At 43.5% G+C, this 23044-nt stretch overlaps 1 protein-coding gene across 1 annotated transcript in view; it reads right to left on the bottom strand.

Moving 5' to 3' along the window:
• ARVCF (ARVCF delta catenin family member) overlaps window positions 1–23044 on the bottom strand; it is a 449379-nt gene that overhangs the window by 256589 nt on the left and 169746 nt on the right. Inside the window, 2 exon segments of the mRNA XM_075060041.1 lie at window positions 2807–3051; window positions 9549–9650. Of these exon segments, the coding sequence (XP_074916142.1) occupies window positions 2807–3022 (216 nt within the window). The 5' untranslated portion in view covers window positions 3023–3051; window positions 9549–9650.

The raw sequence follows: 23044 nt of genomic DNA, 5'->3' as shown, positions 1-23044 counted from the left end.
AAAAAATTTTGTTTAAAAAAAAAAATAAGGTAAGAACGACATCTGGGAGAAGCTTGGGAGTGTGTTATTACAAGGAAAAGCACAGAGTCATGCTGCTGCAGGCATACAGCAAAGCTTTACCTACTAATACTTCACTGAGGAAGTCTCTTGGCCAGTGTCCACTCCAACTGTCAGACAAGATGTAAAACAGAAGCCCTGGTCACGAGGGTCATTACAGATTATATGGCACTTTCCAAAACAACAGGGTTGTTAATCCTCATTTCTTGTCCAAATTCCAGATGGGATAATTAGATTCTGTATATAATTCCCTTTGTAGTTTCAAATAGAAAAACTCTAATATTAGCTACAAAGTTATGTTACATGAACATAAGAACGGACATACTGGATCAGTCCAATGGTCCATCCAGCCCAGAATCCTGCCTTTCAACAGCAGCCAGTGCCAGATGTTTCAGAGGGAATGAACTGAACAGAGTAATTTATCAAGTGCTCAATCCCCTGTCATCCAGTCTCAGCTTCTGGCAGAGGTTTAGGGACATCCAAAGCATGGGGTGGTGTCCCTGATCATTTTGGCTGATAGTCATTGATAGACCTATTCTCCATTAATTTATCTAATTCTGTTTTGAAGCCAGTTATACTTTTGGTTTTCACTACGTCCCCTGGCATTGAGTTCCACACGTTGACTCTCTGCTGTGAGAAGTAGTACTTTCTTATGATTATTCTAAATCTGCTGCCTATTAGTTTCTTTGGGTGACCTCTGGTTCTTATGTTATGAGAAGGGATAAATAAGACTTCCTTATTCACTTTCTCCACACCATTCATGATTTTATAGACTATCACATCCCCCCTCAGTTTTCTCTTTTTCAAGATGAATAATCCCAGTCTTTTTAATCTCTCCTCATATGGACGCTGTTTCATACCCTTAATAATTTTTGTTGCCCTTCTCTGTACCTTTTCCAGTTCTAATATATCTTTTTTGAGATTGTTCAGTACAGAGATCTGTGACCCACCAATGAACTTCAGCCATTCAGAAATGGCTGCCTTTCAGTGATGAGTGACAGATCCCTATATACTGTTGCATATAGCCTGTAAAGTGCTGGGTGTACCCTTCATGATGAAAGGCACAGTGAAAGTAAAGTTACTGCATTTGCAATCTCTAAATATTCTGTATGAGGCTGTAGGGGCAAATTTCACCCCTGGTTTAAACTCTACTAAGGTCAGTGCTGTTGCACCAGGGATTAATTTGGCCTTCACTGTTTTCATGTATTTTACATAAACGTTAACCGCACACTACTATGAATTCCTATTGTGCACCTTTAGCTAACTAAAAATTTTATTTCAAAGACAGTAGCATTTTTTCTATACAAACTACCTGAAAAGGCTGAACACTAATGATTTACAAATGAAACATTTCATGTCTAGCCCCCAGAAAGGCCAAGAATTGAACACACATGTAGATTGAACTCTGGTTTCACTTATATGGGCAGTCCCTTCCAAAAGAAGGATAACTTAGGGCTTAGTTACATCAGTCCTTCTATTGATTTTAATAGGAGTTGATTGGGCTTTAAAACATGGCAGTGCAGGAAAGCTCATACTGTACCTGATCTGGCACCTTTCACAAAGACACAGAAAAGGGAAGGTGCAGAGGTACCATTCTTTTAAAATGTATGCAGCATCCCCCTCTAGTGGCTAATCATCAGGATAACAACTTACAACTGCTAACAGCTAATGGAGTAACTCCTTTAGCCTGAGCAATAAAGGTCAGTTCTTTGCTGCTGACTGTCCTAATTGAAAACAGATGGTAAGGATAATTAAACAGTGACTAGAGGGAGTAACATGGCAGCCATTTTTTGTACAGCTGCCTTTCACAAAATAAATTCCTCTACATCTACCCACTGAATTTGTAAGCTACCGAACACCCAGATAGAACTCTCTGACTTGGACAGCTTCCATGAAATACTGCCCACCAAAATGCATTAGCATAAAGCTGTTCTGACATCACATGAACCCTATCATGTACTGATCAATGCAAGCATCTGGTATGATTGAGGCAAGCTCTAAAATCCCTAGCAGATCAGGGTTTCATTATGGACCAGAACCTTCCCAGTACCACTGTTGCTGCTTGCCACAGGCTTCCAAATAATTTTCTAGTTTAAAGAATCAGTTAGAAATACAACCGGTTTGTCATTTCACATTAAAAGAGTTAAGGAGCAAGCAGGAGGCAAAACTATGGCTGAGATTTATAAACAGACAAACATACAGATCAGAGCTTGTAACTTTAGAACAAAGTCCTTTATTTGAATAAACACTGTGTGCCAAATCCTGAAGTCCTTACTCAAGGAGTAGGCTTGCAGTCCTTAACAGAGGAAATCCACCAACTTCACCAAGTCCCTGTTCTATCAAACTCCAGTTGACTTCAAAAGAAAATTTTACTTGACAAGGACATCATGGTTTAACCCCATACTTTTAAAGGTATATAGTGATAGCTCCATACATGTAGCAAGCACATAGCTATAAGAGCTGGCGTGAAGGTCTTTATTGGGATTTAATTATCAGAGAGCTATCATTTTTAGGAAGCATCCTTAGGGGTAAAAAGAGATGAGAGTAACATTTTATCCTAGGTGCTATAATCCATGCTACCTCAATCAAACAAACAAATATGCTGAGTTCAGTGTTTTTCTGTTCTGTAATACACGCTATGGAATGAAATGCTGATGACAAATAAGTTAGGAGAGGCTCTTTACTTTCTGGAATGGGATATTCTGGGATGTGTGAATTCTAGTGACAGGTAAGATAAGCAGGCTGTTACCTGCAGGACAAGTTGCTGCCATGCGGTTGCCAGTGGCTGACCATTGCCAATGTTGCACATGCTCATTCGTTCTGAGGGCTGATTAGCACGTTCAAGCTGCAAGGAGACATTGCGTCGCTCTTCTTCAAGTGCACGGGTGAGCCGCTCAAAACGAGCCTCTTGCTCTTTAACAGATGCCAAAATGCTGGCAGCAGACCTGATATCATAATCATCCATGATTGTTCTCAAAGGTTCCTGCCTGTTAACTGACCAGGGCAAATGGAAAGGGTTAGGTAAAGGGGCGGGAGGGCACAGGTCAGAGGTTAAGAATAAAAAATACATGTTAATTACTCTACTAAATAGCATTCACTCTAAGACGCAAATTCCAATTGCTCTTTGAAAAGACTTCATTGCCATCCACTGATTTGATTTTAAATTACCCAAAGGCTTTCCTGTTTAAAAAAAATGCTCACCTTAGATACAATTGTTATTTAATTGCTTTGATCTTTCTTTTAAAACGTATGTCTCAAGAGATTTTCATCCCTCTTGCAAAACTAATTTCAACTCTGCAAATAATGTATTTTTAAAAGGATATAAAGATAATATTATTTTCCTCTTTTTTTGCTGGAAGAACATATTCTTTATAACTATTCATCTGGCATCTTTGTCTTTCACAGCAAGGATGATAATAGTTAAGGCTTTCAGATAGTGAAGCTTCATGCTTCTGGACAACAAATGCCACACTCTTATTGGTTTTATACTTCATTTGTCCTAGCAACGTCACTAATTGGATACACATTTTGAAGGACCCTTGTAAAATTAGGAAGTTGGATGAAAATATGTTCATGCTATAATGAGAGAAAGAGGTGGCAAATTATAATACAGAACATGCTTTTTAAATGCAGACTGAACAATTACAGACGAAGCTTCTCTAAGCCATGATTTCAGCATCTTCTCTTGGATTGTATTACCCGGGTATTTGCATGCATGATAACCAATGAGAATTTTCACACACAGCAGTCAGTCATGCAGCTGCTTGCTACTAGTGTAAATGAGGAAAAACAAAAGGACACCTTCCATGGAAAATGTACAGGTCTGCTTGTCTCCACATGTTGGAAAAACACAGTAAATCAATCAAGTTTCTTTTGAGATGTCTCTGCATTGACTATGTCATTTTTAAGATGTTCTCCATATTAAGCCCTCTCAGCATGTGTGTGATGCATGAAACTCAACTTCCCACTGACCTTGCAGATGTATAAAGTTAATGGGGAGTCAAAATATTTTGATATAAGAATTATGAATATTATGTAAAGATGCATGGTAGTTTCAGTTCAATTTCTTTCCTGAAATTAAACTATAATGAGTAAACTATTTACAATATCTGGAACTCAAGTGCTCACAAGGCAATATTCTCTGCTTTCCCCACAGTTCAAGCAAGTTTCCTGTCTTGTCAGAAGCTACAGTACTTAAAAAAATTCTTAATGTGTCCTTTCAAAGGGCTTTATTCCATTTCTATGTGATTCAGAGGGTATAGTTACCTGCTCAACCTATACGCCAGTAGTTCCTTTTGTTGTCTATCTACAAAAAGTCCACCATGTACTCTTGCAGCTCTGCAACTTATTGTTAACTCCTAAGCAGTAGCCCAAGATCCTTTTCTATATGGAAAAGCAAAGGAATTAGGCGCTTTTATTCAGTCTCGCCTGAAAAACGGAAGACCTCTACTGTCACCATAACAAGTCTAATTTCTTTCAGTGGCTTGTTTCTTCTTTTTCAGCATAACCCTGCAGTAATGAAGTGTGAAGGGGCTCAAGTTGCAGCTGGAACCATGGAAGGAATTCTGGCTAACTCAGATCCACCAATCTTTAGCAGGTTGCAGGCATGCACTCTCCCCTCCAACCAGCCTTCTTCACCAGCTGATGGAATACTGTTACCACCAGCCATGCAAGTCTTATGGATTGACTGTGTTCCTAAGGTAGTCTGTAATGAGCTGCTGTGTCAGGGTGCCGTGGCAAGAGAAAGTTTTTTGTTCCCTCTCCCACATCCCTTCTGCATCCATGCAGAACCAAGGGGTATGTAAACATTCAAAGTCTGCATTAATACTGCAGTGTATGAACTGAAGAACACTGAGGAACACCATATGCAGAAAGCAGCAAATCATTCCTTTCTCCTACCTCTATTAAATGTTGTCAAATTGCAGTATAGTAGCAGAGGTTAGGTTGATATGCAGTGCACTTGCTGCATGTAGAACGAGGTTTGTGTAACTCTATTCTGTAGCTGTGCTGTTTATTTGCTCTTCCTACTTGTAGGACTTCTCATCTGTTAGGATTGAACTTCCCTGGTTGTTGTCTGCAGCCCTCACTTTTCTAATCTCCCATCATTGCAGTGCAGTTTGGTTCTATCCTTTATTTGGTACCCCTCTAATTTTTGAGTCATCCACAAGTTTGATCATGGCTGAATTTATAGCAAAAGAATACCTAGCAGAGACAAACCAGGGTTCAGACAAGCTTCTTATTAATTTATTGATCCAAAAATCCTCTGGAAATTTTAGAGAGTCTTGAATTTGGTTAAAACATCTCCGTGGAGAAAAAAAAAAATCACTGTTTGAAAACTGGCAGATACCTCCCCACTGTAAGCAGCTCTTCAGAGCACCCGGAAGTGGTTCATGGACCGTACAATGGTCCGCAGACTATAAATAGAGATCTACTGCCATATGTGATTTGAACAGGAGGAAAATAGATGTGATCAGTTGCAGTCCTGCTGTCACCTCTCCAAATGTTCCCCTACATTCCTCAACTCAAGAGCAGGTTGAAGCTGAGTTCCTGTGGAAAACTCAATACTACAAAACTTACCCTACTTCCTCTAATAGCCTCCAAGACAGAGCACAGTAAACTCAAGATCTTTCTGAAGCAGAGCCTCCAGAGTCTAGCAGATGACACTGCCATGAATTAAAGATCATTCAAAATTTAGGGATTCAGAAAAGTAATGACTTTGAGTGATCAACAAGCATCTCTCTTGGCCTGAGATAACAAAGCTTTTCCCAACACGCACAATACATCACTTATGACCTGTTTCTATTATCTCTCTGGTACTCTGGAAATATTCCTATAAGAATCTTCCATAGTCTAACTACAAAAAGGGAATTAGTTGGAAGTGAGATGGAGAGGACACCAAAATGGGGTATAAACTACTTTATAAACAACTTACAAAGCTACTTTCCCCTAACAGTATAAAAATAAAATGCTAGAGAATTCACATTGTCTTTCTCATAATGAACATCTAACAACTAAAGTTTGAAAGGTGAAGAGTCCCCCCCTTCTCCCCAACTGATAGCTTGAAGCAACGGTGTCATTAATACAAAGGAAAAAGACATGGCTGATCACTGAGCTGCTGTATACTTTTCAAGCCATGCTCTGAGAACACGTGACAAAGATTTCCCTTTAGAAAACCCTTGAATAAATGTAGATGGCTGCTAATGCCACACAACTGAGAACCTCTTCCCGTCTACAAAAATGAGATGATATAAATAATATCAATCTCTAGAGAATCCTATAGCTTTCCATGAAGGAAATAACATGTGAGCCTCTCTGCAAATATAAATATTGTGTTTCTTTTCTTTGTGCAAAGAGAAACACAGTCAGAAAATAAATGCACAATTAGTGACCATAAAAATCCTGATTGCTACGCAGAAACAGCAGCAGAACCACTAAATGCCTTTTAAGAATGGTTGGACAAAGATAGACTTATGCATTTCAAATGATTTATTAGTAGATAAATACTTGCTTGCTGTTGATTGCATTTCCAATTATTTACCTAGTATTTGAACAATTTACACTATCAGCAGTCTAGACTAGAAAAAAAAATACTGACTCATGAAGTTAGTTACGCAGCCTGCGACTTGCAATTTGCTACCATTTGTATATAAATCACAGTGTGCTGGAAAACCCTATAAATAAATGAAAAATATTTAAACTATAGAAGCCAGGTAAAGATTATTCCTTGTGCTGCAATTCTAGAGACCTACTCTCAACACAGCAAACAACTGCATAAAGAGTGTCAAAGGTTATGCTGACAAAAGCAAATCTATTTTGCCCTACCTACGTGATCCTAAATGTACTATTATGTTGCTAGCATACAGACCAGAAGTAAATTGATCTGTCTTTTCTGATTGCTCACATTTAGAATCAATGCACCACGCTGCCTCATATGGTCAACATAAGCAAAACTAGTTATTTAATCAGCGGTTCTCAACATGGGGTCCCTGCTCCCCAGAGGGTCCGTGAACCATTTCAGGGGCTCCGCGGCCAGAGCCCCAGCTCCAACACCTCTCGCGGGGATGAAGCCAGGAACCGCGGGGTTAAAGCCCTGATGCTTGGCACCCCCCGCAGGGCTGGAGCTGGGAGCAGCCAGTCTGAATTCCGGAGCCGGTGCTCGCCACAGGGCAGAAGCCCTGAACCAATGGGCAGAGATGGGGGACATGAAGGTGTTTCCCTGCCCCAAACTGCAGTGCAAGAACAGGGCATCCCGGGACACTCCACCCTCACCCTCCATCTCCTTCTCTCCTCTTCCCGTGGCCAGGTCAGAGGCCAGAAGCCAGAGCCGAGTGGTGTGGGACAGCTGCCTTGGAGCAGGCAGCCATGGTGTTCCCTCATTTCCCGCTGCTGCAGGGGGTTGAAGCTGCTCCCCAGCTTCCAGCCCCCTTTGCTCACACAAACGGTAAGAGCCATCTGGGTGGGGGGACCGAGCTCTGTGGCTGGCAAAGTCCTCGGGGAACATTTACCACAGGGGGAACCCTCCTGGCACACACCCCTAGCTACCCTGCTCCCTGCACCCTGAGCTACCCTCTGTCTGCACACAGCCCTTAGGTACCCCCCTCTCTGCACCCTGAGCTACCTCCTTTCCACATACATCCCCTAGCTATTCCCTGCCTGCACTCTGAGCTACCCGCTGCCCATGCAAAACCCCTAGCTACCCCCTGCCTGCACTCTGAGCTACCCCCATGCCCACAAACAGCCCCTAGCTACCCCCCTTCCCTTACTCAGCCCCTAGCTATCTCTCTCCCTACACCCTGAGCTGTTTTCAAACTTTGCAAGCTGAGCCCACCCACCTTTGAGTTATAATATTTGGTTGTGCCCCCCCACCAACCCAGACAGACTGGGTGGCCTGCTGAGGTGAGTCAGGGGGTGGAGGTGGTGCTTCCTCCCCAGACCCCGCCATGTGGAACTGGTTCAACCCCTGCTGGCCCCTGCCCTCCTCCAAAATAGATGTCCAAGTACACCTATGCCTGAGGTCCCATCTCCTCCCTAGCACAGAGCTCCGAGCCCCCCCCTACTCTTCTGCTGGGCCCTGGAGTTTTTGTAGCATGTTGTGGGGAGGCTCAGAAAGAAAAAGGTTGAGAACCTCTGGTTTAAGTGATCACTAAGGGTGAAATTTCCCCTGACACAAAGGACCAGCTATGCACCACTTATATCCAACTCATGTCCTGTTTTAAGGTATGTATCTTTTGAGATTTATGGAATGCACAGGCCTTTTGCTAGTCTTCTGCAAATGGGAGATTTATCCCTAAGAATTCTGTCCTACGAAGAGTCAAAGTGCTAGTGAGCAATCCTCTACGTTTGTTCAGGATTTGTGCAGAGACACATCCAGATTGTCTCTCTTTTGTGTACTTATCTCTGCACTGTGCTCAGCAATGTGAGTAAAGCCCTAATTGTTCACTGAACTGTGCACTCTGGACTAATGAGAGAGTGGGTTTGGTGGGGGTGGAGGAAGGGTGTTTGTCGTTTTCAAAAGAGCCTGAGGGAGCGAGGCACTGATCTCTAGGAATATGTTCACAATGCAGCTGGGAGCCAGCCTCCCAGCCCTAGGCAGACTCTTGTGATAACAGATCACAAGCTAGCATGCTAAAAAATAGCAGTGTGGACATTGCAACTCCAGCAGAGACTTGGGCTAAGCAACCAAACTGAGATCCGGGGCTCAGGCAGGCTTGGGAGCCTAAGCTGCTGTCCAAGCTGCCATGTCCACACTACAATTTTTAGCATACTAGCTTGAGCCCTGCTAGCATGAGTCTGTCTACCCACATAAGAGACTTACTTCCAGTACAACGGAGACATACTCTAACTGAAATTCAGTGGGGCGCCTAACTCCCTGACGTGCTTTGAAAACCCTAGCCTAAACACTCCAGTCGATGCAGGTATAGCATTCACAGTTATTCCTCCTACAAATGAGAAATAGCGGGTACTTGAGCGAGCTGCAGCTAGAAACAGAGCAGGGTCTGTCAGTTGGTGGCAGAGATGTGTCAGAACCTTCTCCGGAAAAGGTGCTTCTCAGAGAGCTCCTCAGTATCCCATGGCATGTGACTGTTTTCTTGTGTGCCCAGTAGCCTGCATAGCCTGTTCACCTAATGAGTAACAACATACTATGCACCACAGCCCCTCCAATGGTTTGCTGCTGCTCTCACAACCCAGTTTGCAACCAAGCAGGAACAAGCCCTTCTAATGCTGCTGTGGGAAGTAACAAGAAACATCCTGAATACGGACAAATAAAAGAAAGCAAAACAGAATGTGAGATGTATGTATATGTATGGGCATAGTAGCTATGTGCGTCTGAAGGGGAGAAAGAATAACATAACAGAAAACTGGGATTGAAAACGTCTATTGATTCACAGTCTATTCACTAAAAGTTGCCAGAGTATACAAGCAGCATTAGAGTGAATGCTATCTCCCATGCAACATTAGAAATCATGCAGTGAAAGACGAGCAATACACACCTAGTAAAGTATTAGGGTCTGAATGTTAAAGATGCTGTAACATCACCCACTAAGACTAGAAAAGTGCAGAGAAAGCAGGACAGCAGCCTCAAGCAGAATCAGCTACAATAGAAAGAAGAGGAAGAAAAGTTAGTTATTGAGGTGTTAGTGCTCCAAGAGCCTCTTTCTAAACATGGTCATTCCATATGTCCTCCTTTCCATGTGGTATGAATGTCACAGTTTAAATATACATATATAGCATTTTCTGCATAACTCAGAAGAAAAAGAGAAACCACATTTATAGAAGCCAATCCTGAGAGCCAGATTGGCCAACACGTTGTCAATGGAAATACTTACTTGTTACTGGAGAAATGTATTGCTAGTGTCTTACATAGGCTGAAAATTCTAGATCTCAGGATTCAGAAACTTGTACAACTTGGCATTATGTCCAGAGTGTTCAAAACATCGGGGTCTAATGTCAGGCACTCAGAGTCATATTTAGGCACTTGAGTTACACAATTTTCAGAGGTGTTAATATTCCACCTCCAAATTGAGTTCCAGGAGGATGGGGATGCTCAGCAACAATGGAAAACAAAAAACACCAGGCCACTTATTCAGGTGCTTATCTTTAGGCACCCATGTTGGAAATTTAAACCCAACATAACATCCATTGATGTTGGTCAAGTTTTATGATACACACTATGCTACAGCCTACAACCACAAACTACCTTAAGCTGTTTAAAGTAACCACCTGAACTCCAGTCCTACAGGGAACCTGAATGAAGGCAGATCTTTAGAGCTAACTACCTACATGTAGCTCAAAGAATCTTTAATCTGCCCTTTATAAAATTCTGCCTTGTAGGAGGACTCAGGGCCGAAACTCCTTTGGGTCAAGGGTTACAAGTTTACTACAGTATAATCCCAGTGAAGATAACAGAAAATCCATCTCACTCAAACAAGTAGTTTTCCTTAAAATGATGGAAGTTCAACACTAATGATCAACAGCTCATCAGAAAGGGCACAAATGTCATAAGATCTTTGCAGACAAAAATGAATGTAAGGAGATGGAGCAAAAGGTGAGTCCTCAATGTAAGTGACCATGAGGAACAAATTAAGCAGAATTCAGCCTGTGCATATGAAAAGACCATTTTGCAAAACCAATATATAATGTATGTGATGAACTCCAAGTAAACAGCTTTTCAGAACTTAGAGGGGGAAATCTAGCTGGAGGCTGGCTCCACTCACTGTCGCCGCTCTGGTTGACTGAGTTCTAATTTGACCCTTACGCGACAATCCCCACCCATGAATAGCAATGAGAAATTCACAAAGAAAGCTATTTCAATATAGCTCTCTCATAGGCACAGGCTGACATACTGTGTTGGTGTCAAAAGAAACAAAAAGGCTGGTTAGGGTTTTTTTGTTACTGGGGATAGAAGCAGTGTGTGAAACAAGGCTTCAACCGGGGAAGGAACAAGGGCAGTGGAAGTGCTAACAGGAAGACTAGGCACACACTTCCTTGGGAAGGAACTTTGGATTTTTTTGCCGTTTGTATTGCGTGGATAAGTCAACAAAGCTTGCAGCTCACCAGTTTCATTATTGCCAGCAGGAAAAATAAAGTTTCAATACAAGACATTCAAGATTTCTACAATCAGAAGGTTCAAAGGTTCATTAATTCAGTTAGTGGCAATTTAATAGTCAGGTGTGAGACATAACTGGTTTCCCAGTGAGTTTTAAAATTAATTTTTCCCTAATAAATCTCTCAAATTAAAGGCAGAGAAATCACATACTAACTCATGAAAAGCTGCAATGGCTAGATAAACAGAATTAGTGTAACACATAAACATGCTCGGACTCACATTCTTACACAGAGGGGGCCTGTGTAGTGGATAAAACGGGGGTGTGAACCAGAATTCTTGGGTTTTATTCCAACTTCACCACATACAGGCTGTGAAATCTTGGGTACATTACTCAACCTACTTATTTGTGCATCAGTTTGTCTGAGTACAATATAACGCTTACTGACACCTTCTTCAGAAGACAGGAATTTGCATTTACAAAAGCACTTTGAGGTCGCTGGATGAAAAAGGCACTGTGTAATCTTAGCCTTTTCATGAATTGTAATATAGAAATTAAGAACAATTACTGTACATCACTTAGTCCATCCCCTGCCAATACAGGACTGTCCAGTGTATGAGTGGTTCTCAACCTTTTTCTTTCTGAGCACCCTCCAATATTCTATTAAAAATTCCAGGGCCCAGCGGGGGCGGCAGGGGGAGAGGGGGCTTCAGGGCAGGGGCCTTGGGCTTAGGCATAGTTTGACATCTATTTTTTGGGGGGGATTGGGGGGGAGTGAGGCTCAAGCCAGCTCTGCATGACTGGATCCAGGGAGGGAGCACCATCTCCAGCCCCGACTCACCTCAGCAGGCCACCCGCCTGTCTGGGATGGGGGTGGGGAAGGCGCAACCAAAAATTATAACTCAGTGGTGGGGGGCTTAGCTCAAAAAGTTTGAAAACAGCTCAGGGTGCAGGCAGGGGGGTATCTGTGGCTGTGTGCAGGCGGGGGGTAGCTCAGGGTGCAGGGAGGGGGTAGCTCAAGATGCAGGAAGAGGGTATCTGGGGCTGTGTGCAGGGAAGGGGATAGTGAGGCAGTGGAGCTGGAATGCATTTTATAGTGGGAGTGCTGAAAGCCAGCAAAACTATCTCCAAACTTTTTACCTCGTGCCCCCACCTCAGCTGAGGCCAGGTGCAGGGCCATGTTGCCAAGAGGCAGGGACACAGACAGGGATAAGGGGGCCGAGGCTGGGGCAGGCACGGGGCAGTAGCGGTCCCCCGCACTTCTTCTTCCAGCACCTATGTGGCTAGGGGCTGTGTGTCAGGCATGGGGGTAGCTCAGGGTGCAGGGAGAGCATAGCTCAGGATGCAGGGGCTGTGCGCTGAGAGGGCTTCCCTGTTCCCCAAGGGCTCAGGCAGCCATGAAGCCAGGTTCCCCCGCCCAGGCAGCTCTTACCAGCTGTGTGAGCAAAGGGGGGTGGGAGCTGAGGAGCAGTTTCAACCTGGGCACCAGCAGGAGACAAGGGAATACTGTAGCTGCCTGCTCCAAGGCACCAGCCAGGGCAGTAGCTGCCCTGACTCACTGTCCGGCTCCAGTTTCCCACCTCCGACCTGGCCAGGGGGCGGGGAGAGAAGGAGATGCGGAGAGTGTGGAAGCAACCCCAGGACTGCTGGGATCTTGTGCTGCAGTTTGCGGGAGGGGATGATAACACCCTTCAGGTCCCCAACTCTGCCCATGGGCTCAGGGCTTCTGCTCCATGGGGAGCACCAGGGCTCAGGGCTCTGAGATTCAGCTCCATGCCTCCCAGCTCCAGCCCCCAGAGGGCGCCGAAGGTTGGGGTTTGTTGAGTCCCACGCCTCCCAGCTTCAGTCCCATGGGAGATCAGGACTTCAGACTCTTGCCTCCCAGCTTCAGCCCCGCAGGGAGCGCCACAAATCGGGGCTTCAACCTCAGCTCCTGACTTCAGTCCTGCAGGGGTGCTGCGGCCTGGACTCTGGATTTCAGCCGTGGGGACCTGAGGCCTTCTTAAAAGGATTTGTGGACCCCCGGTTGAGAACCACTGCTGTATAGAATATATTATCCAGTCCAGTTTTAAAAGTCGCCAGCCACAGACATTCTACTACTTTCCTTGGGAAATTATTCCACAATCCAATAGCGCTCATTGTTAGGATTTTCCCCCTGCTGTTTTTCAGACTAAATTTTCTTTCATGCAATTTAATTCCAATGCATCTTAAGGCTTGTCTACACATAAGAGATATATATGTTTAATGATACTGGTATAGCTAAAGCAGCACAACCTCCCTAGTTCTACCAGTACAGAAGTGCTCATTCCTGTACAGGAATATACTAACTAAACTATACTAACATAAGGCACCATTCTACCATTATAACCTACATTCATACTAAGAACTGTACCAGCATAACCATTTCAGTAAAAAAATAAAATAAAAAATACAGCCCTAACCAAAACAGTCAGATTGATACAATTTTAAAGTGCAGACCATGCCTTATTTATACTCTTGGGAATACCATAACAATTTATATCTTTTCTTAATACTTACACACTTTATGCAAGACTCTGACTGAGCTGGTACATCATACCAGGACTTCTCTGAAGTTGAGATCTTGTTCTCTGGAATCTCAACTTTCATGAAAACATACAAAAACAACATAAAGTAAAAGCTTTTTTATCTGGCATGTTGAGGGAATGTGGGGCACTAGTAAGTCGAAAATTCCAGTTAACTAAGAGGGAGGGAATTTGGGTGCGGAAGGGGGCTCACGGCTGGTGGTTGGGGTGCGGGAGAGGGTGCGGGGCACGGGCTCTAGGAGGGAGTTTGGGTGTGGCAGGGGGCTTGGGTCAGAGGGTTGGGGCGCGGGAAGGGTTTTGGTGTGCCGGATCCAGGCAGCACTCACCTCAGGTGGTTCCCCACAAGCGTCGACATGTCCTTGCTGCTCCTAGGCAGACGTGCAGCCAGGCAGCTCTGTGCATTGCCTCTGCCTGCAGGCACTGCCCCCGCAGCTCCCTTTGGCCGTGGTCCCTGGCGAATGGGAGCTGCGGAGCCAGCACTCGGGGCAGGGTAGGGGCAGCACATGAAGCCCCCGTGGCCATTCCTCTGCCTAGGAGCAGCAGGGACATATCTCCACTCGGTTAGAGTACTTAACCTGTGCAGTAGAAAAAACGCTTTGGCCTTCACTGCATCTAGATAGGTTCCTATGAATTCCACATGTTGCACTGGAGTCAGAGTCAATTTTTGAGTGTTCAGTTGTAGTCTTTTGCTTGACTGACAGGGTGTCATCGAAGGATCATGCCTTGCGTAGGCAATCATCTAGAAATGAATATATCATGATTCCTAATTTGCGAAGATGGGACCTAATTTACCACAGATAGGACCTTTGCAAACACACTGGGTGCTCACGAGACGCCAAATGGAAGCACTCTGTACTGAAAATGGTCTTGACCCAGGGTGAATCTCAGGAATCTCCTGTGGAATGGTTGAAATGCGATATGAAAATAGGCATCTTGTAGGTTGAGGGCCGAGAACCAGTCTCCCTGGTCCAGCAATGGAATTATTGCTGCCAATGTAAACATCTTGAATCTTTGTGCCTTTACATATTTGTTTAGCGATCTCAAATCCAAAATGGGTCTCGTTTTCTGTTTTTTTGTTTTGTCTTTTTTTTTGGTATCAGGAAGTATTTGAAGTAGAAACCTCTTCCTCTGTGCTGAGTGGGAACTGGTTCTATCGCACCATGATTTAGAAGAGGATTTATTTCCTGACGTAACAGGCATTCATGAGAAGGGTCCCTGAAGAGGGACAGGGAGAATGGAGGGAGGTAAAATGGATTGAATAACCACTGGAGATGATTTCCAGTACCCACTTGTCTGATATTATTGCATCCCCCTTTTGTCGAAAAAGAACAAGGTGGTGTCTGAAAGGATGTAGATAATTTGAGTTTTGCAGCAACTGATGGTGAGATTGGTAGCTCAGGGCCTTGACCAATGTATCAGAATTGATGTTCTGACTTTGAGGGCTCTGCAGTTGAAGTTTGGAGTGCTGGCGGTCTTCATTTTTGCACCCGTTGTCTTTTCTGCTGTGGTTCGGAGTGTCTCTGGGGTGGCGGGAACTGGGCAGCTTGGGATCTTTGTGATGCCTGAGATTTGCTGTATTTTCTTTTTTGAGCAGACGTGTAGACCCTCAAGGAATGCAACGTGACTTGAGTCTTTTAGTGTGTGGAGTGAACCATCTGTTTTCTCTACACAAAGTTTGGATCCTTGAAATGGAAGGTCCTCCCCAGTTATTTGGACTTCTTTTGGGATGCCCGAAAGGTGAAGCCACGAAGCTTTCCTCATTACTACCGCAGTTGATATGGAGTGGGCAACTGTATTCACAGCATATAATGAGGTCTGTAGTGCTATCCTTGCCAGAAGCTGGCCCCCAGCAGCGATGGCTTGGAACTGCTCTCTTTGATCATTTAGGGTATGTTCAATAAAGGCACTGAGTTTTGCATAATTGACTTAGTTATATTTAGCCATCAAGACCTGATAATTGGCAATCCTAAACAGCAAGGTTGCTGATGTGCACAATTTCCTGATGAATAAATCCAGTTTTTTTAGTCCTTGTCACAGGGTGTTGATTTAGCGTGATGGTGCCTGCCACATTCATTTACAGCATCTCCCACAAGAGAATTTGATGATGGATGGGAAAAGAGAAAGTCCACGCCTTTAGAGGGGACATAATATTTTTATCTGCCCTTTTATATGTGGGTGGTATCATGACAGGTGTTTGCCAGATGATTTTGGATGGGTCTAGTAAGGCCTCGTTGATCAGGAAGAGTGCAATATGAGCTGATGAAGATGTATGGAAGATGTCTAGCAGCTTGTGTTGTGACTTCTTTACTTCTTCAAGGGCTATCACTCTCTTGCTGAGGTCTTGAAATTGTCTGAAGTCCTCTGCCTTAGTTGGTGGAGGAGGCATAACAGCTTCAATCTGGATAGGATGATGAAATGTTTGTTGCTGGAGTAATTTATTTATCCAGTCTTGCATCCTGTTTCTCAAAAGTCTCCTCTTGGGGATCAGGGTCTAGAAAGGGAAGCTGAGGGAGATCGTTTTCCTTTATCCCCATGTGAAACACTCAAGGTCCTAGAGAACTAGTGTCTATAGGCTGCCCAGGGGTCCCAAAACAGTCACTGCGGTCGAATTCAAGGGTGTCCATACAAGTGGGTGGATGTGACATTATCTGATTACAATATGACCATATAGAGCATTGTTGCAACCACTGTTATATATTTGCAGCAAATCTTGTACAAAGGTTGTCAAGTGAGGTGTCTATGAAAAGATTACAATTTGCTGTTTATGATTATGCTGTCTGTATGCATGTATCATTTTTGTATTTTAAGTTATAAATATTGGCTCTCTACTTGGATTTAAAACGTTGGCTCCTGGGGTACCACCCACAAGGTAGCTAGACAGCGCACCTTGGAGGGACTATTCAAATTAAGTGGCTCATCAAGAAGCACTTGGTTGACAATGGACCATAGGAGACGCCCATCAGAGTGGACTGTCATGTAAACGTGCTATCTGGAATGTAGGTAATGGCTTCCTGAAATAACTAAGCAAAACTGGGCATGAACATGTGACTTGCCCACGAGACTCCAAACTCCATCTTGTTGCTGTAATTTTCCATAGTAAGAACAATGGGATGCCCTCCACATGGGCAAAAGCTATAGAAGTCTCTGGAAACACCTCCATTTTGTCTTCAATCCTGCTTCTTACCTCTGGAGGAACTTTGCTACAAACTGAAGCTCTGAACAAAGGACTGAATGACCCATCCAAGCTGTGGATGTATTCCAGAGACTTGACTTAAGCCAACAGTTTATTCTATCACTGCTACAAGCCTGAACCAAGAACTTTGCCATTTTTGTATATAATTGATTCCTTTAACCAATTTTAACTCACCTTTTTTTCGTTCTTTTTATGAATAAACCTTTAGATTTTAGATACTAAAGGATTGGCATCATTGTGATTTTTTGGGAAGATCTAAGATATATATTGACCTGTGTGTGTGGCTGGTCTTTTGGGATCAGAAGAACCTTTCATTTGATGAGACTAGTTGTAAAGAACCACTCATCTCTGAAACCAGTGTTTTTGGTGGTGATATAAGAACTGGAATGCCCAAGGAAACTGCTTTTATGACTCCTTGTTAGACAGTGTGGTGAAAAATAAATTTACTTTTGTTGCTGGTTTGGTATATCCTATGGGGTATTCTGTGGGGGTATATCCCATGGTATATCCTATGGGGGATTAGCCACCAGTCTTGGTGTGTATCTGCCCATTTCTCAGCAGTTCATCCTGAATTTGGCTTCCTCAGTTGTGACCCACTGAAGCACGGTTACAGTGAGAACTAGTGTCTATAGGCTACCCAGGGTCCCAATACGGTCACTGGGATGGTACTCAAGGATGTCCATATAAGTGGGTGGGTCTTGCCTGTCATGTCAATATTGTGGCTCTGCAAATGTTTCTAGGTGATTGGTCCCTTGACATTCCCCTAGGGAGCTTTGCACAGAGAGAAGATATATTATCATCATTGCCCTCTTCTTCTTCGTTTGATAGAGGTGGAGCAAATCACGGGGCCAATGGTGAGTGTCTCGGTACCATGTGGGTTTCAGGAGACCAAGATGTGGTCAGTACCATGATGCTGGTACCGAGTAGCAGGGATTCCAGTGTTTCTAAGAGAAATGGAATTCCTGTGGTACCATAGTGGTGATCCATACCGACAGAGTTAAGGGAGTCAGCGGCACCTGTAGTCGTCTGTGGTCCAATGATCAGCCAGAAGATGGCGCTTTGGTTTTTTGCGTGGAAGTGTAAGGCTCCACATGCATTACCTTCTATAATGCCTCAAAATGGTAGATGCATCAAACAGAGACAAATTGAATAAACTACTGTTCTACTGTTTCACCAGAACATTCTCCTTAAAATAATTATATACAATAAAAGCAATGCAGGGAATATTAATTCTGGAAAATGTTATGTTAAATTAAAATATGCCATCTGCACAGATGGTCCTCTCCGATAGAATGTGCCCTGGTTCTGCAACCTTTACTCATGCAAACAGTCCTATCAAAATCAACAGGTTTACTCCTGGAACAAGTGCTACTCACATGAGAAAAGATAACAGGATCAGGCTCTTAAGTAACATAGCCTTTAGTTCACATTGCATTTCCTTCACTTGTATCCGTCAAGACTCATGCACTTTAAGGACTATTGATACCATGGAGTCATTAATATTGTGTGCTCGTAGTCAAACTGCTCTTTATAACTTGAGTAAGGTGTGGTTATATTTAGAGAGAAATATTCTGATAAAAATCATAAGACTGTTGTGACAAAGTTCCTCCTCCACCTTGGTGGGTCCTGCGCTTATTGGCGGATTTCTTCACCTCAGTGATCTTCCCTTCTTGTGGAACCCACAGTCTGAGTCAGCTCCTCCTGTGTCTGATCAGGAGTTGGGAGGTTTGGGGGGAACCCAGGCCCACCCTCTACTCCGGGTTCCAGCCCAGGGCCCTGTGGATCGCAGCTGTCTTAGTCCTCCTTACAGTTGCAGGCAGCTACAACTCCCCTGGGCTACTTCCTGGCCTCCTCCAACACTTTTATCCTCACCACAGGACCTTCTCCTGGTGTCTGACAATGCTTGCCCTCCTCAATCCTCCAGCAGTATTACTCTCTCTCACTCTCAGCTCCTTTTCCTTCCTGCTCCCAGCTCCTCACACACTTCCTTCTCCTCTGGGCTCCACATTTGCCCTGACTAGGAGTGAGCTCCTTTTTAAAGCCAGTGCCTGATTAGCCTGCCTTGATTGGCTGCGTGTCTCTAACTTAAATGTAGCTATCTCTACGACTGCTAGAAAGATCTTAATTGGCTCCAGGTGCCTTGATTAACCTGGAGCAACTGCCATTTGGTTACTAGGGTACTAGGGATTTGTTTAGCCTGGGGCTAACATACCTGTCGCTCAGTACTTTACTGTAGCCATCTGGCCTTGCCCCATCACACTGTATAAATTAAAAACTTAAACTAGTGTCTCCCATTTGTCTTAGCTTTAAGACTTGGTTGTATTAGAGGAACCACAATTCCAAGGAGAAATGCTATACTAATATTTCTGTCATCACGGTCTGGGGTTGACTATAAGTGGTGAATTGTTAGACTCCAACCATCTATAGTTAATCACTATTTTGAAAAATTCAAGATCCAAAAGAGTAGGCAAGTAGGGAGTGATCTCAACAGTCACAGGCAAAGAAGACGCTTTCTGCAGCAAAGTACAGCAACGAAAACATTGCAGCAGGCTATGGAAAGCCTGCATGTTCATCCTTTCATAGAAAATGTGATTATAATGGCAAAGAAAAAAAATATGTCCAGTGGCAGAGATAAAGGAAGCCATTCAGTTACCTAGGCCAGCTTCACAGAATACAAATAATGCAATAATAATGTCAACAGGCAGGTTTTTAAGCTAATAGATACTATTAAAAAGTGGTTATTTTGAGGGGAGAGGAAGAAATCAAACTGTGATTGTGTGTGTGTCTGAGCTCAGCAACAGATGTGTCAAACAACTTATCCCAACGATGAGGAGTTAATTGATTCTATAAATAGTATCATGTAGATAGAAACACAAAGCTACTTAATCTCAGATCCAAAGAACACAGTCTAGCTTTGTTTATCCATAAAATTATTTGCATTCGAGGGAGGCAGAGTGGTTCAGGTGTTCTACATGCAGATAAACACAGACCTAATTTGATTTGAGGCTATTGAGATATCTGCTTTCTTTTATGTTGTAGAAGTTCAGGGCTCTTTGTGATCTGTAGATTACAGTGGAAGAAAGGCTAGTTCCAATAAAACTGTGTACATACATTCTTGACTAACAACAAAAGTCTTGCAGTTCTAGTGCTCTGTTCTCAGTGAATTTATAAGGGCAACTCCCACTAATGCTTATGAAAGTAGTGCAAATGTATCAAAGCAGAAAAGATTTTTTTTTTTACAAGTCTGAATCAAATAAATATCTGCCATGGTGTTTCTCCCCCATGAACCAATTTGTATTGCCAGAAAAATTGTTGTCCTGCAGAGTTCAGAACATGTTTTTCTAGTGGCTCTTTTTGCCAGAGGAAAAAATATATCCCTTTTTCTGTTTCTCTGAACGCGTATCTTGTTTTTTAAATCTCTCCCCCACCTTCCTATGGAATGTGTGGCTTCTTCGCCACCTCTTCAGGGGGTCTGAAAAAACAGGTACAAATAATACCTCTGACAGAACAAAAGTCAATATTCATGCTTAGAATTCCTGAAGCTACAAAATCGAGCCAATCTTAACTGCTTACCAACTCCTGCAGCGGTACTCTCCCTTATGGCAGCTTCTCTCTCACTGAGAAATAGGAACAAATTGAGATCTCATGTTATTTTAAACCAGGCAAATGCCACTGAAGTCAGTTACATCAGCATAAAGTTAGGGTGAAAACAGAATGAGACCCAATAGCTCTTATTCTCTCCAGGAACTGTCTGTCCCATTCTAAGGGACACATCTACACTGGAGCTGGAGGTGTACTTTCCAGCTTGGGTAGACACATACAGATCAGTGCTTTACTCGTCTTCCATAATCTTATGGGCCAAATTCAGAGTTGGGGAAAGTAGTCAATACAGATGCATCTGTTTACCACACATCTCAGTTTAGCCATGTAAATGTAAAGTACAATCCAGTTCTCCTTGGACAACACTGCAGCTTTTTTGTTTCACAAGGCAAATATATATTTGACAACTAATGAATAATATGTGCAAGAAGCAAATGTACTCAGCTCACTAGACAACTCAAATAATCAGCCTGTTCATGCACAAGCATTCAAAAGCAGGAAAAACAGATACATTTTAACAACAGTCTCAGAGACTCATCATTTCATATGATGGATTCTGGCACATAAATGTCTTGTTAACACTGCCAACAGAGTAGTCTTTGTTACAGACAATGACAACATCCTGGTCCAGAGTCTAGCTGCCTGTCTGAGGAGCAGAAACAGTGTCATGAATCCTGCCAAGTAACTTCTCTGCTCTGGGAAACAAGACATTGGTGGCTCCTGGAAGCAGGGACTTAGCACTTGATCTTCCAAGCACAGGGCCACGGTCTGCTCTACATATTGATGCACTGACTTGAGCATTGCACCAAAAGCAGAATTTAGCCTTCAGAGAATAACATTATGCCTTGTTCGTACAATTTGGCAAGTCAAAGAGCCATAGTGATCTCACAGATCAGTGTAGGCTCAAATAAATGCCCTGAAAAAATGCCCTGAACTTCCACACATCCTTCACTAATGCAGGATGTGTCTGGTACTTGAGTGAAACATAGGTATGCTCCAATGCTTAGGCTGCAAAATATTACACTCAAGACACTTAGCCAGAAACAATTTTTATTATAGGCAGCGCAGGTAATGATTCCAGTAGTTAAAACTGCCTGACACTTTCATTTTAAGACCCCTTTTTTAAGAGCTTCTAGCTTTGCCAAACTTTATGCATTTGGACTGAAGTTTTCCATGCCAAGTGTCTGCCTCAGGTAGGGTTGCCAGGTGTCAAGTTTTCAACCACAAAATCTAGTCAAAAAGGGGACCTGGCAGTGTCCGGTTACCAGAGTTACTGCAATCAGTCTCACCGCAAAGATGGTGGGAAGAGCAGCAGCGCTGGAGGCGCTGCTCAGCTGCTGATGGAGAGAGCTGGCTGGCTCCTGGACCTGGTCCAGCCTCTCTGGTGGAAAGGTAGGAACTGGGCTGCCACCACCTGTCCGCCCTCCCTGCCCCACCACTGTGCCCTGATTTCCCAGCCCCGCCCCTCACTCTGAGGACTGACACACCCCCTCTCCATCCCGCTGTGCCCTTAGAGAAAGGTGCAAAGAAAAAAAATCCCAGTGCACTTATGGGGTTCCCAAGTACAGTCAACAGTTAGAGGTTTGCTCATGCCCCAAACCATGAAGGTTCATAGCCTTTAGATATCCCCTCCACTGGGCTCCCAGAGATGTACAGATTCTTGCCACTCCACCAGCATGAACAGAGTAAAATTGTCACTTATCTCCAACATGGCCAGATCCCCACATTATGCAGAAGAGTGCAACACGCTTTGAAGATGCAATTGAGGATGTAAAAAATCCAAAAAAAACCCCCACAATCCATTTCTCTCACTAATTGGATCAGGAATATTTAACGCAAGTTTGACTTTTCAGACAGTGCCCAACTGCATTTTATTAATCTATCTGATTTTTAACTCAATTTAAAAACAGCTATCCTTATAGAGAACATCACTAGAAATATGTAGAACTGAATTTGTAGTACTGTGGGAAATAGCCTCACTCTTTTTATAAATAACGTTATATAAATGTCTTAAGCCCCACTTGCGGTTGTATAGTACATAATAATGTAACTGCTGGTCATGTTGCCATGAAGAAAATGCTCCTTCAGATGATGATTTAGTGTGCTGAACGAACCATGCATTTTGGTACTCCTGTTATGCCTGGTGAATACAGAGGTGGGGCAGGGCCTTCTAGTTTTCAGCAAATAAAAGATTGGCAACCCTCACTTCAGGCTGAATTTTTTTGTTTGAATAATTTCAGCTACCATAGTCCAGGCATTTCTCAGATTGAGGTTAAAGGGAAATAAGTTGTTTTGCCCATGCTACAGCCATTTGTTAGAACTCTGGTGCCTCCACACTTTGGAACAGGGACTTCAAATTTGGAGGAGGTTGCCCTAGTGTCAAGGATGTATCTTTTTTTCTGTCTGGGAACACCTGCCCAAATTTGGCCAAATTATGAGCCTCTGAAAATCTCAGTTCACACATGCTCAGTAGAGACTAGTTGGAGTTACGTTCTCCGAGTATTTCACTTTCACTGGGCATGCTCCCATGCCAGGGCAGCAGGGGCTGAGCAGGACCTTTCCCTGCAATTGTTCCTCCTGGCTAT

This window comes from Chelonoidis abingdonii, chromosome 22 (genome assembly GCF_003597395.2).
Source record: "Chelonoidis abingdonii isolate Lonesome George chromosome 22, CheloAbing_2.0, whole genome shotgun sequence".
In the NCBI taxonomy this organism is placed as follows: domain Eukaryota; kingdom Metazoa; phylum Chordata; order Testudines; family Testudinidae; genus Chelonoidis; species Chelonoidis abingdonii.
This window is presented reverse-complemented; position numbering and strand designations above follow the sequence as displayed.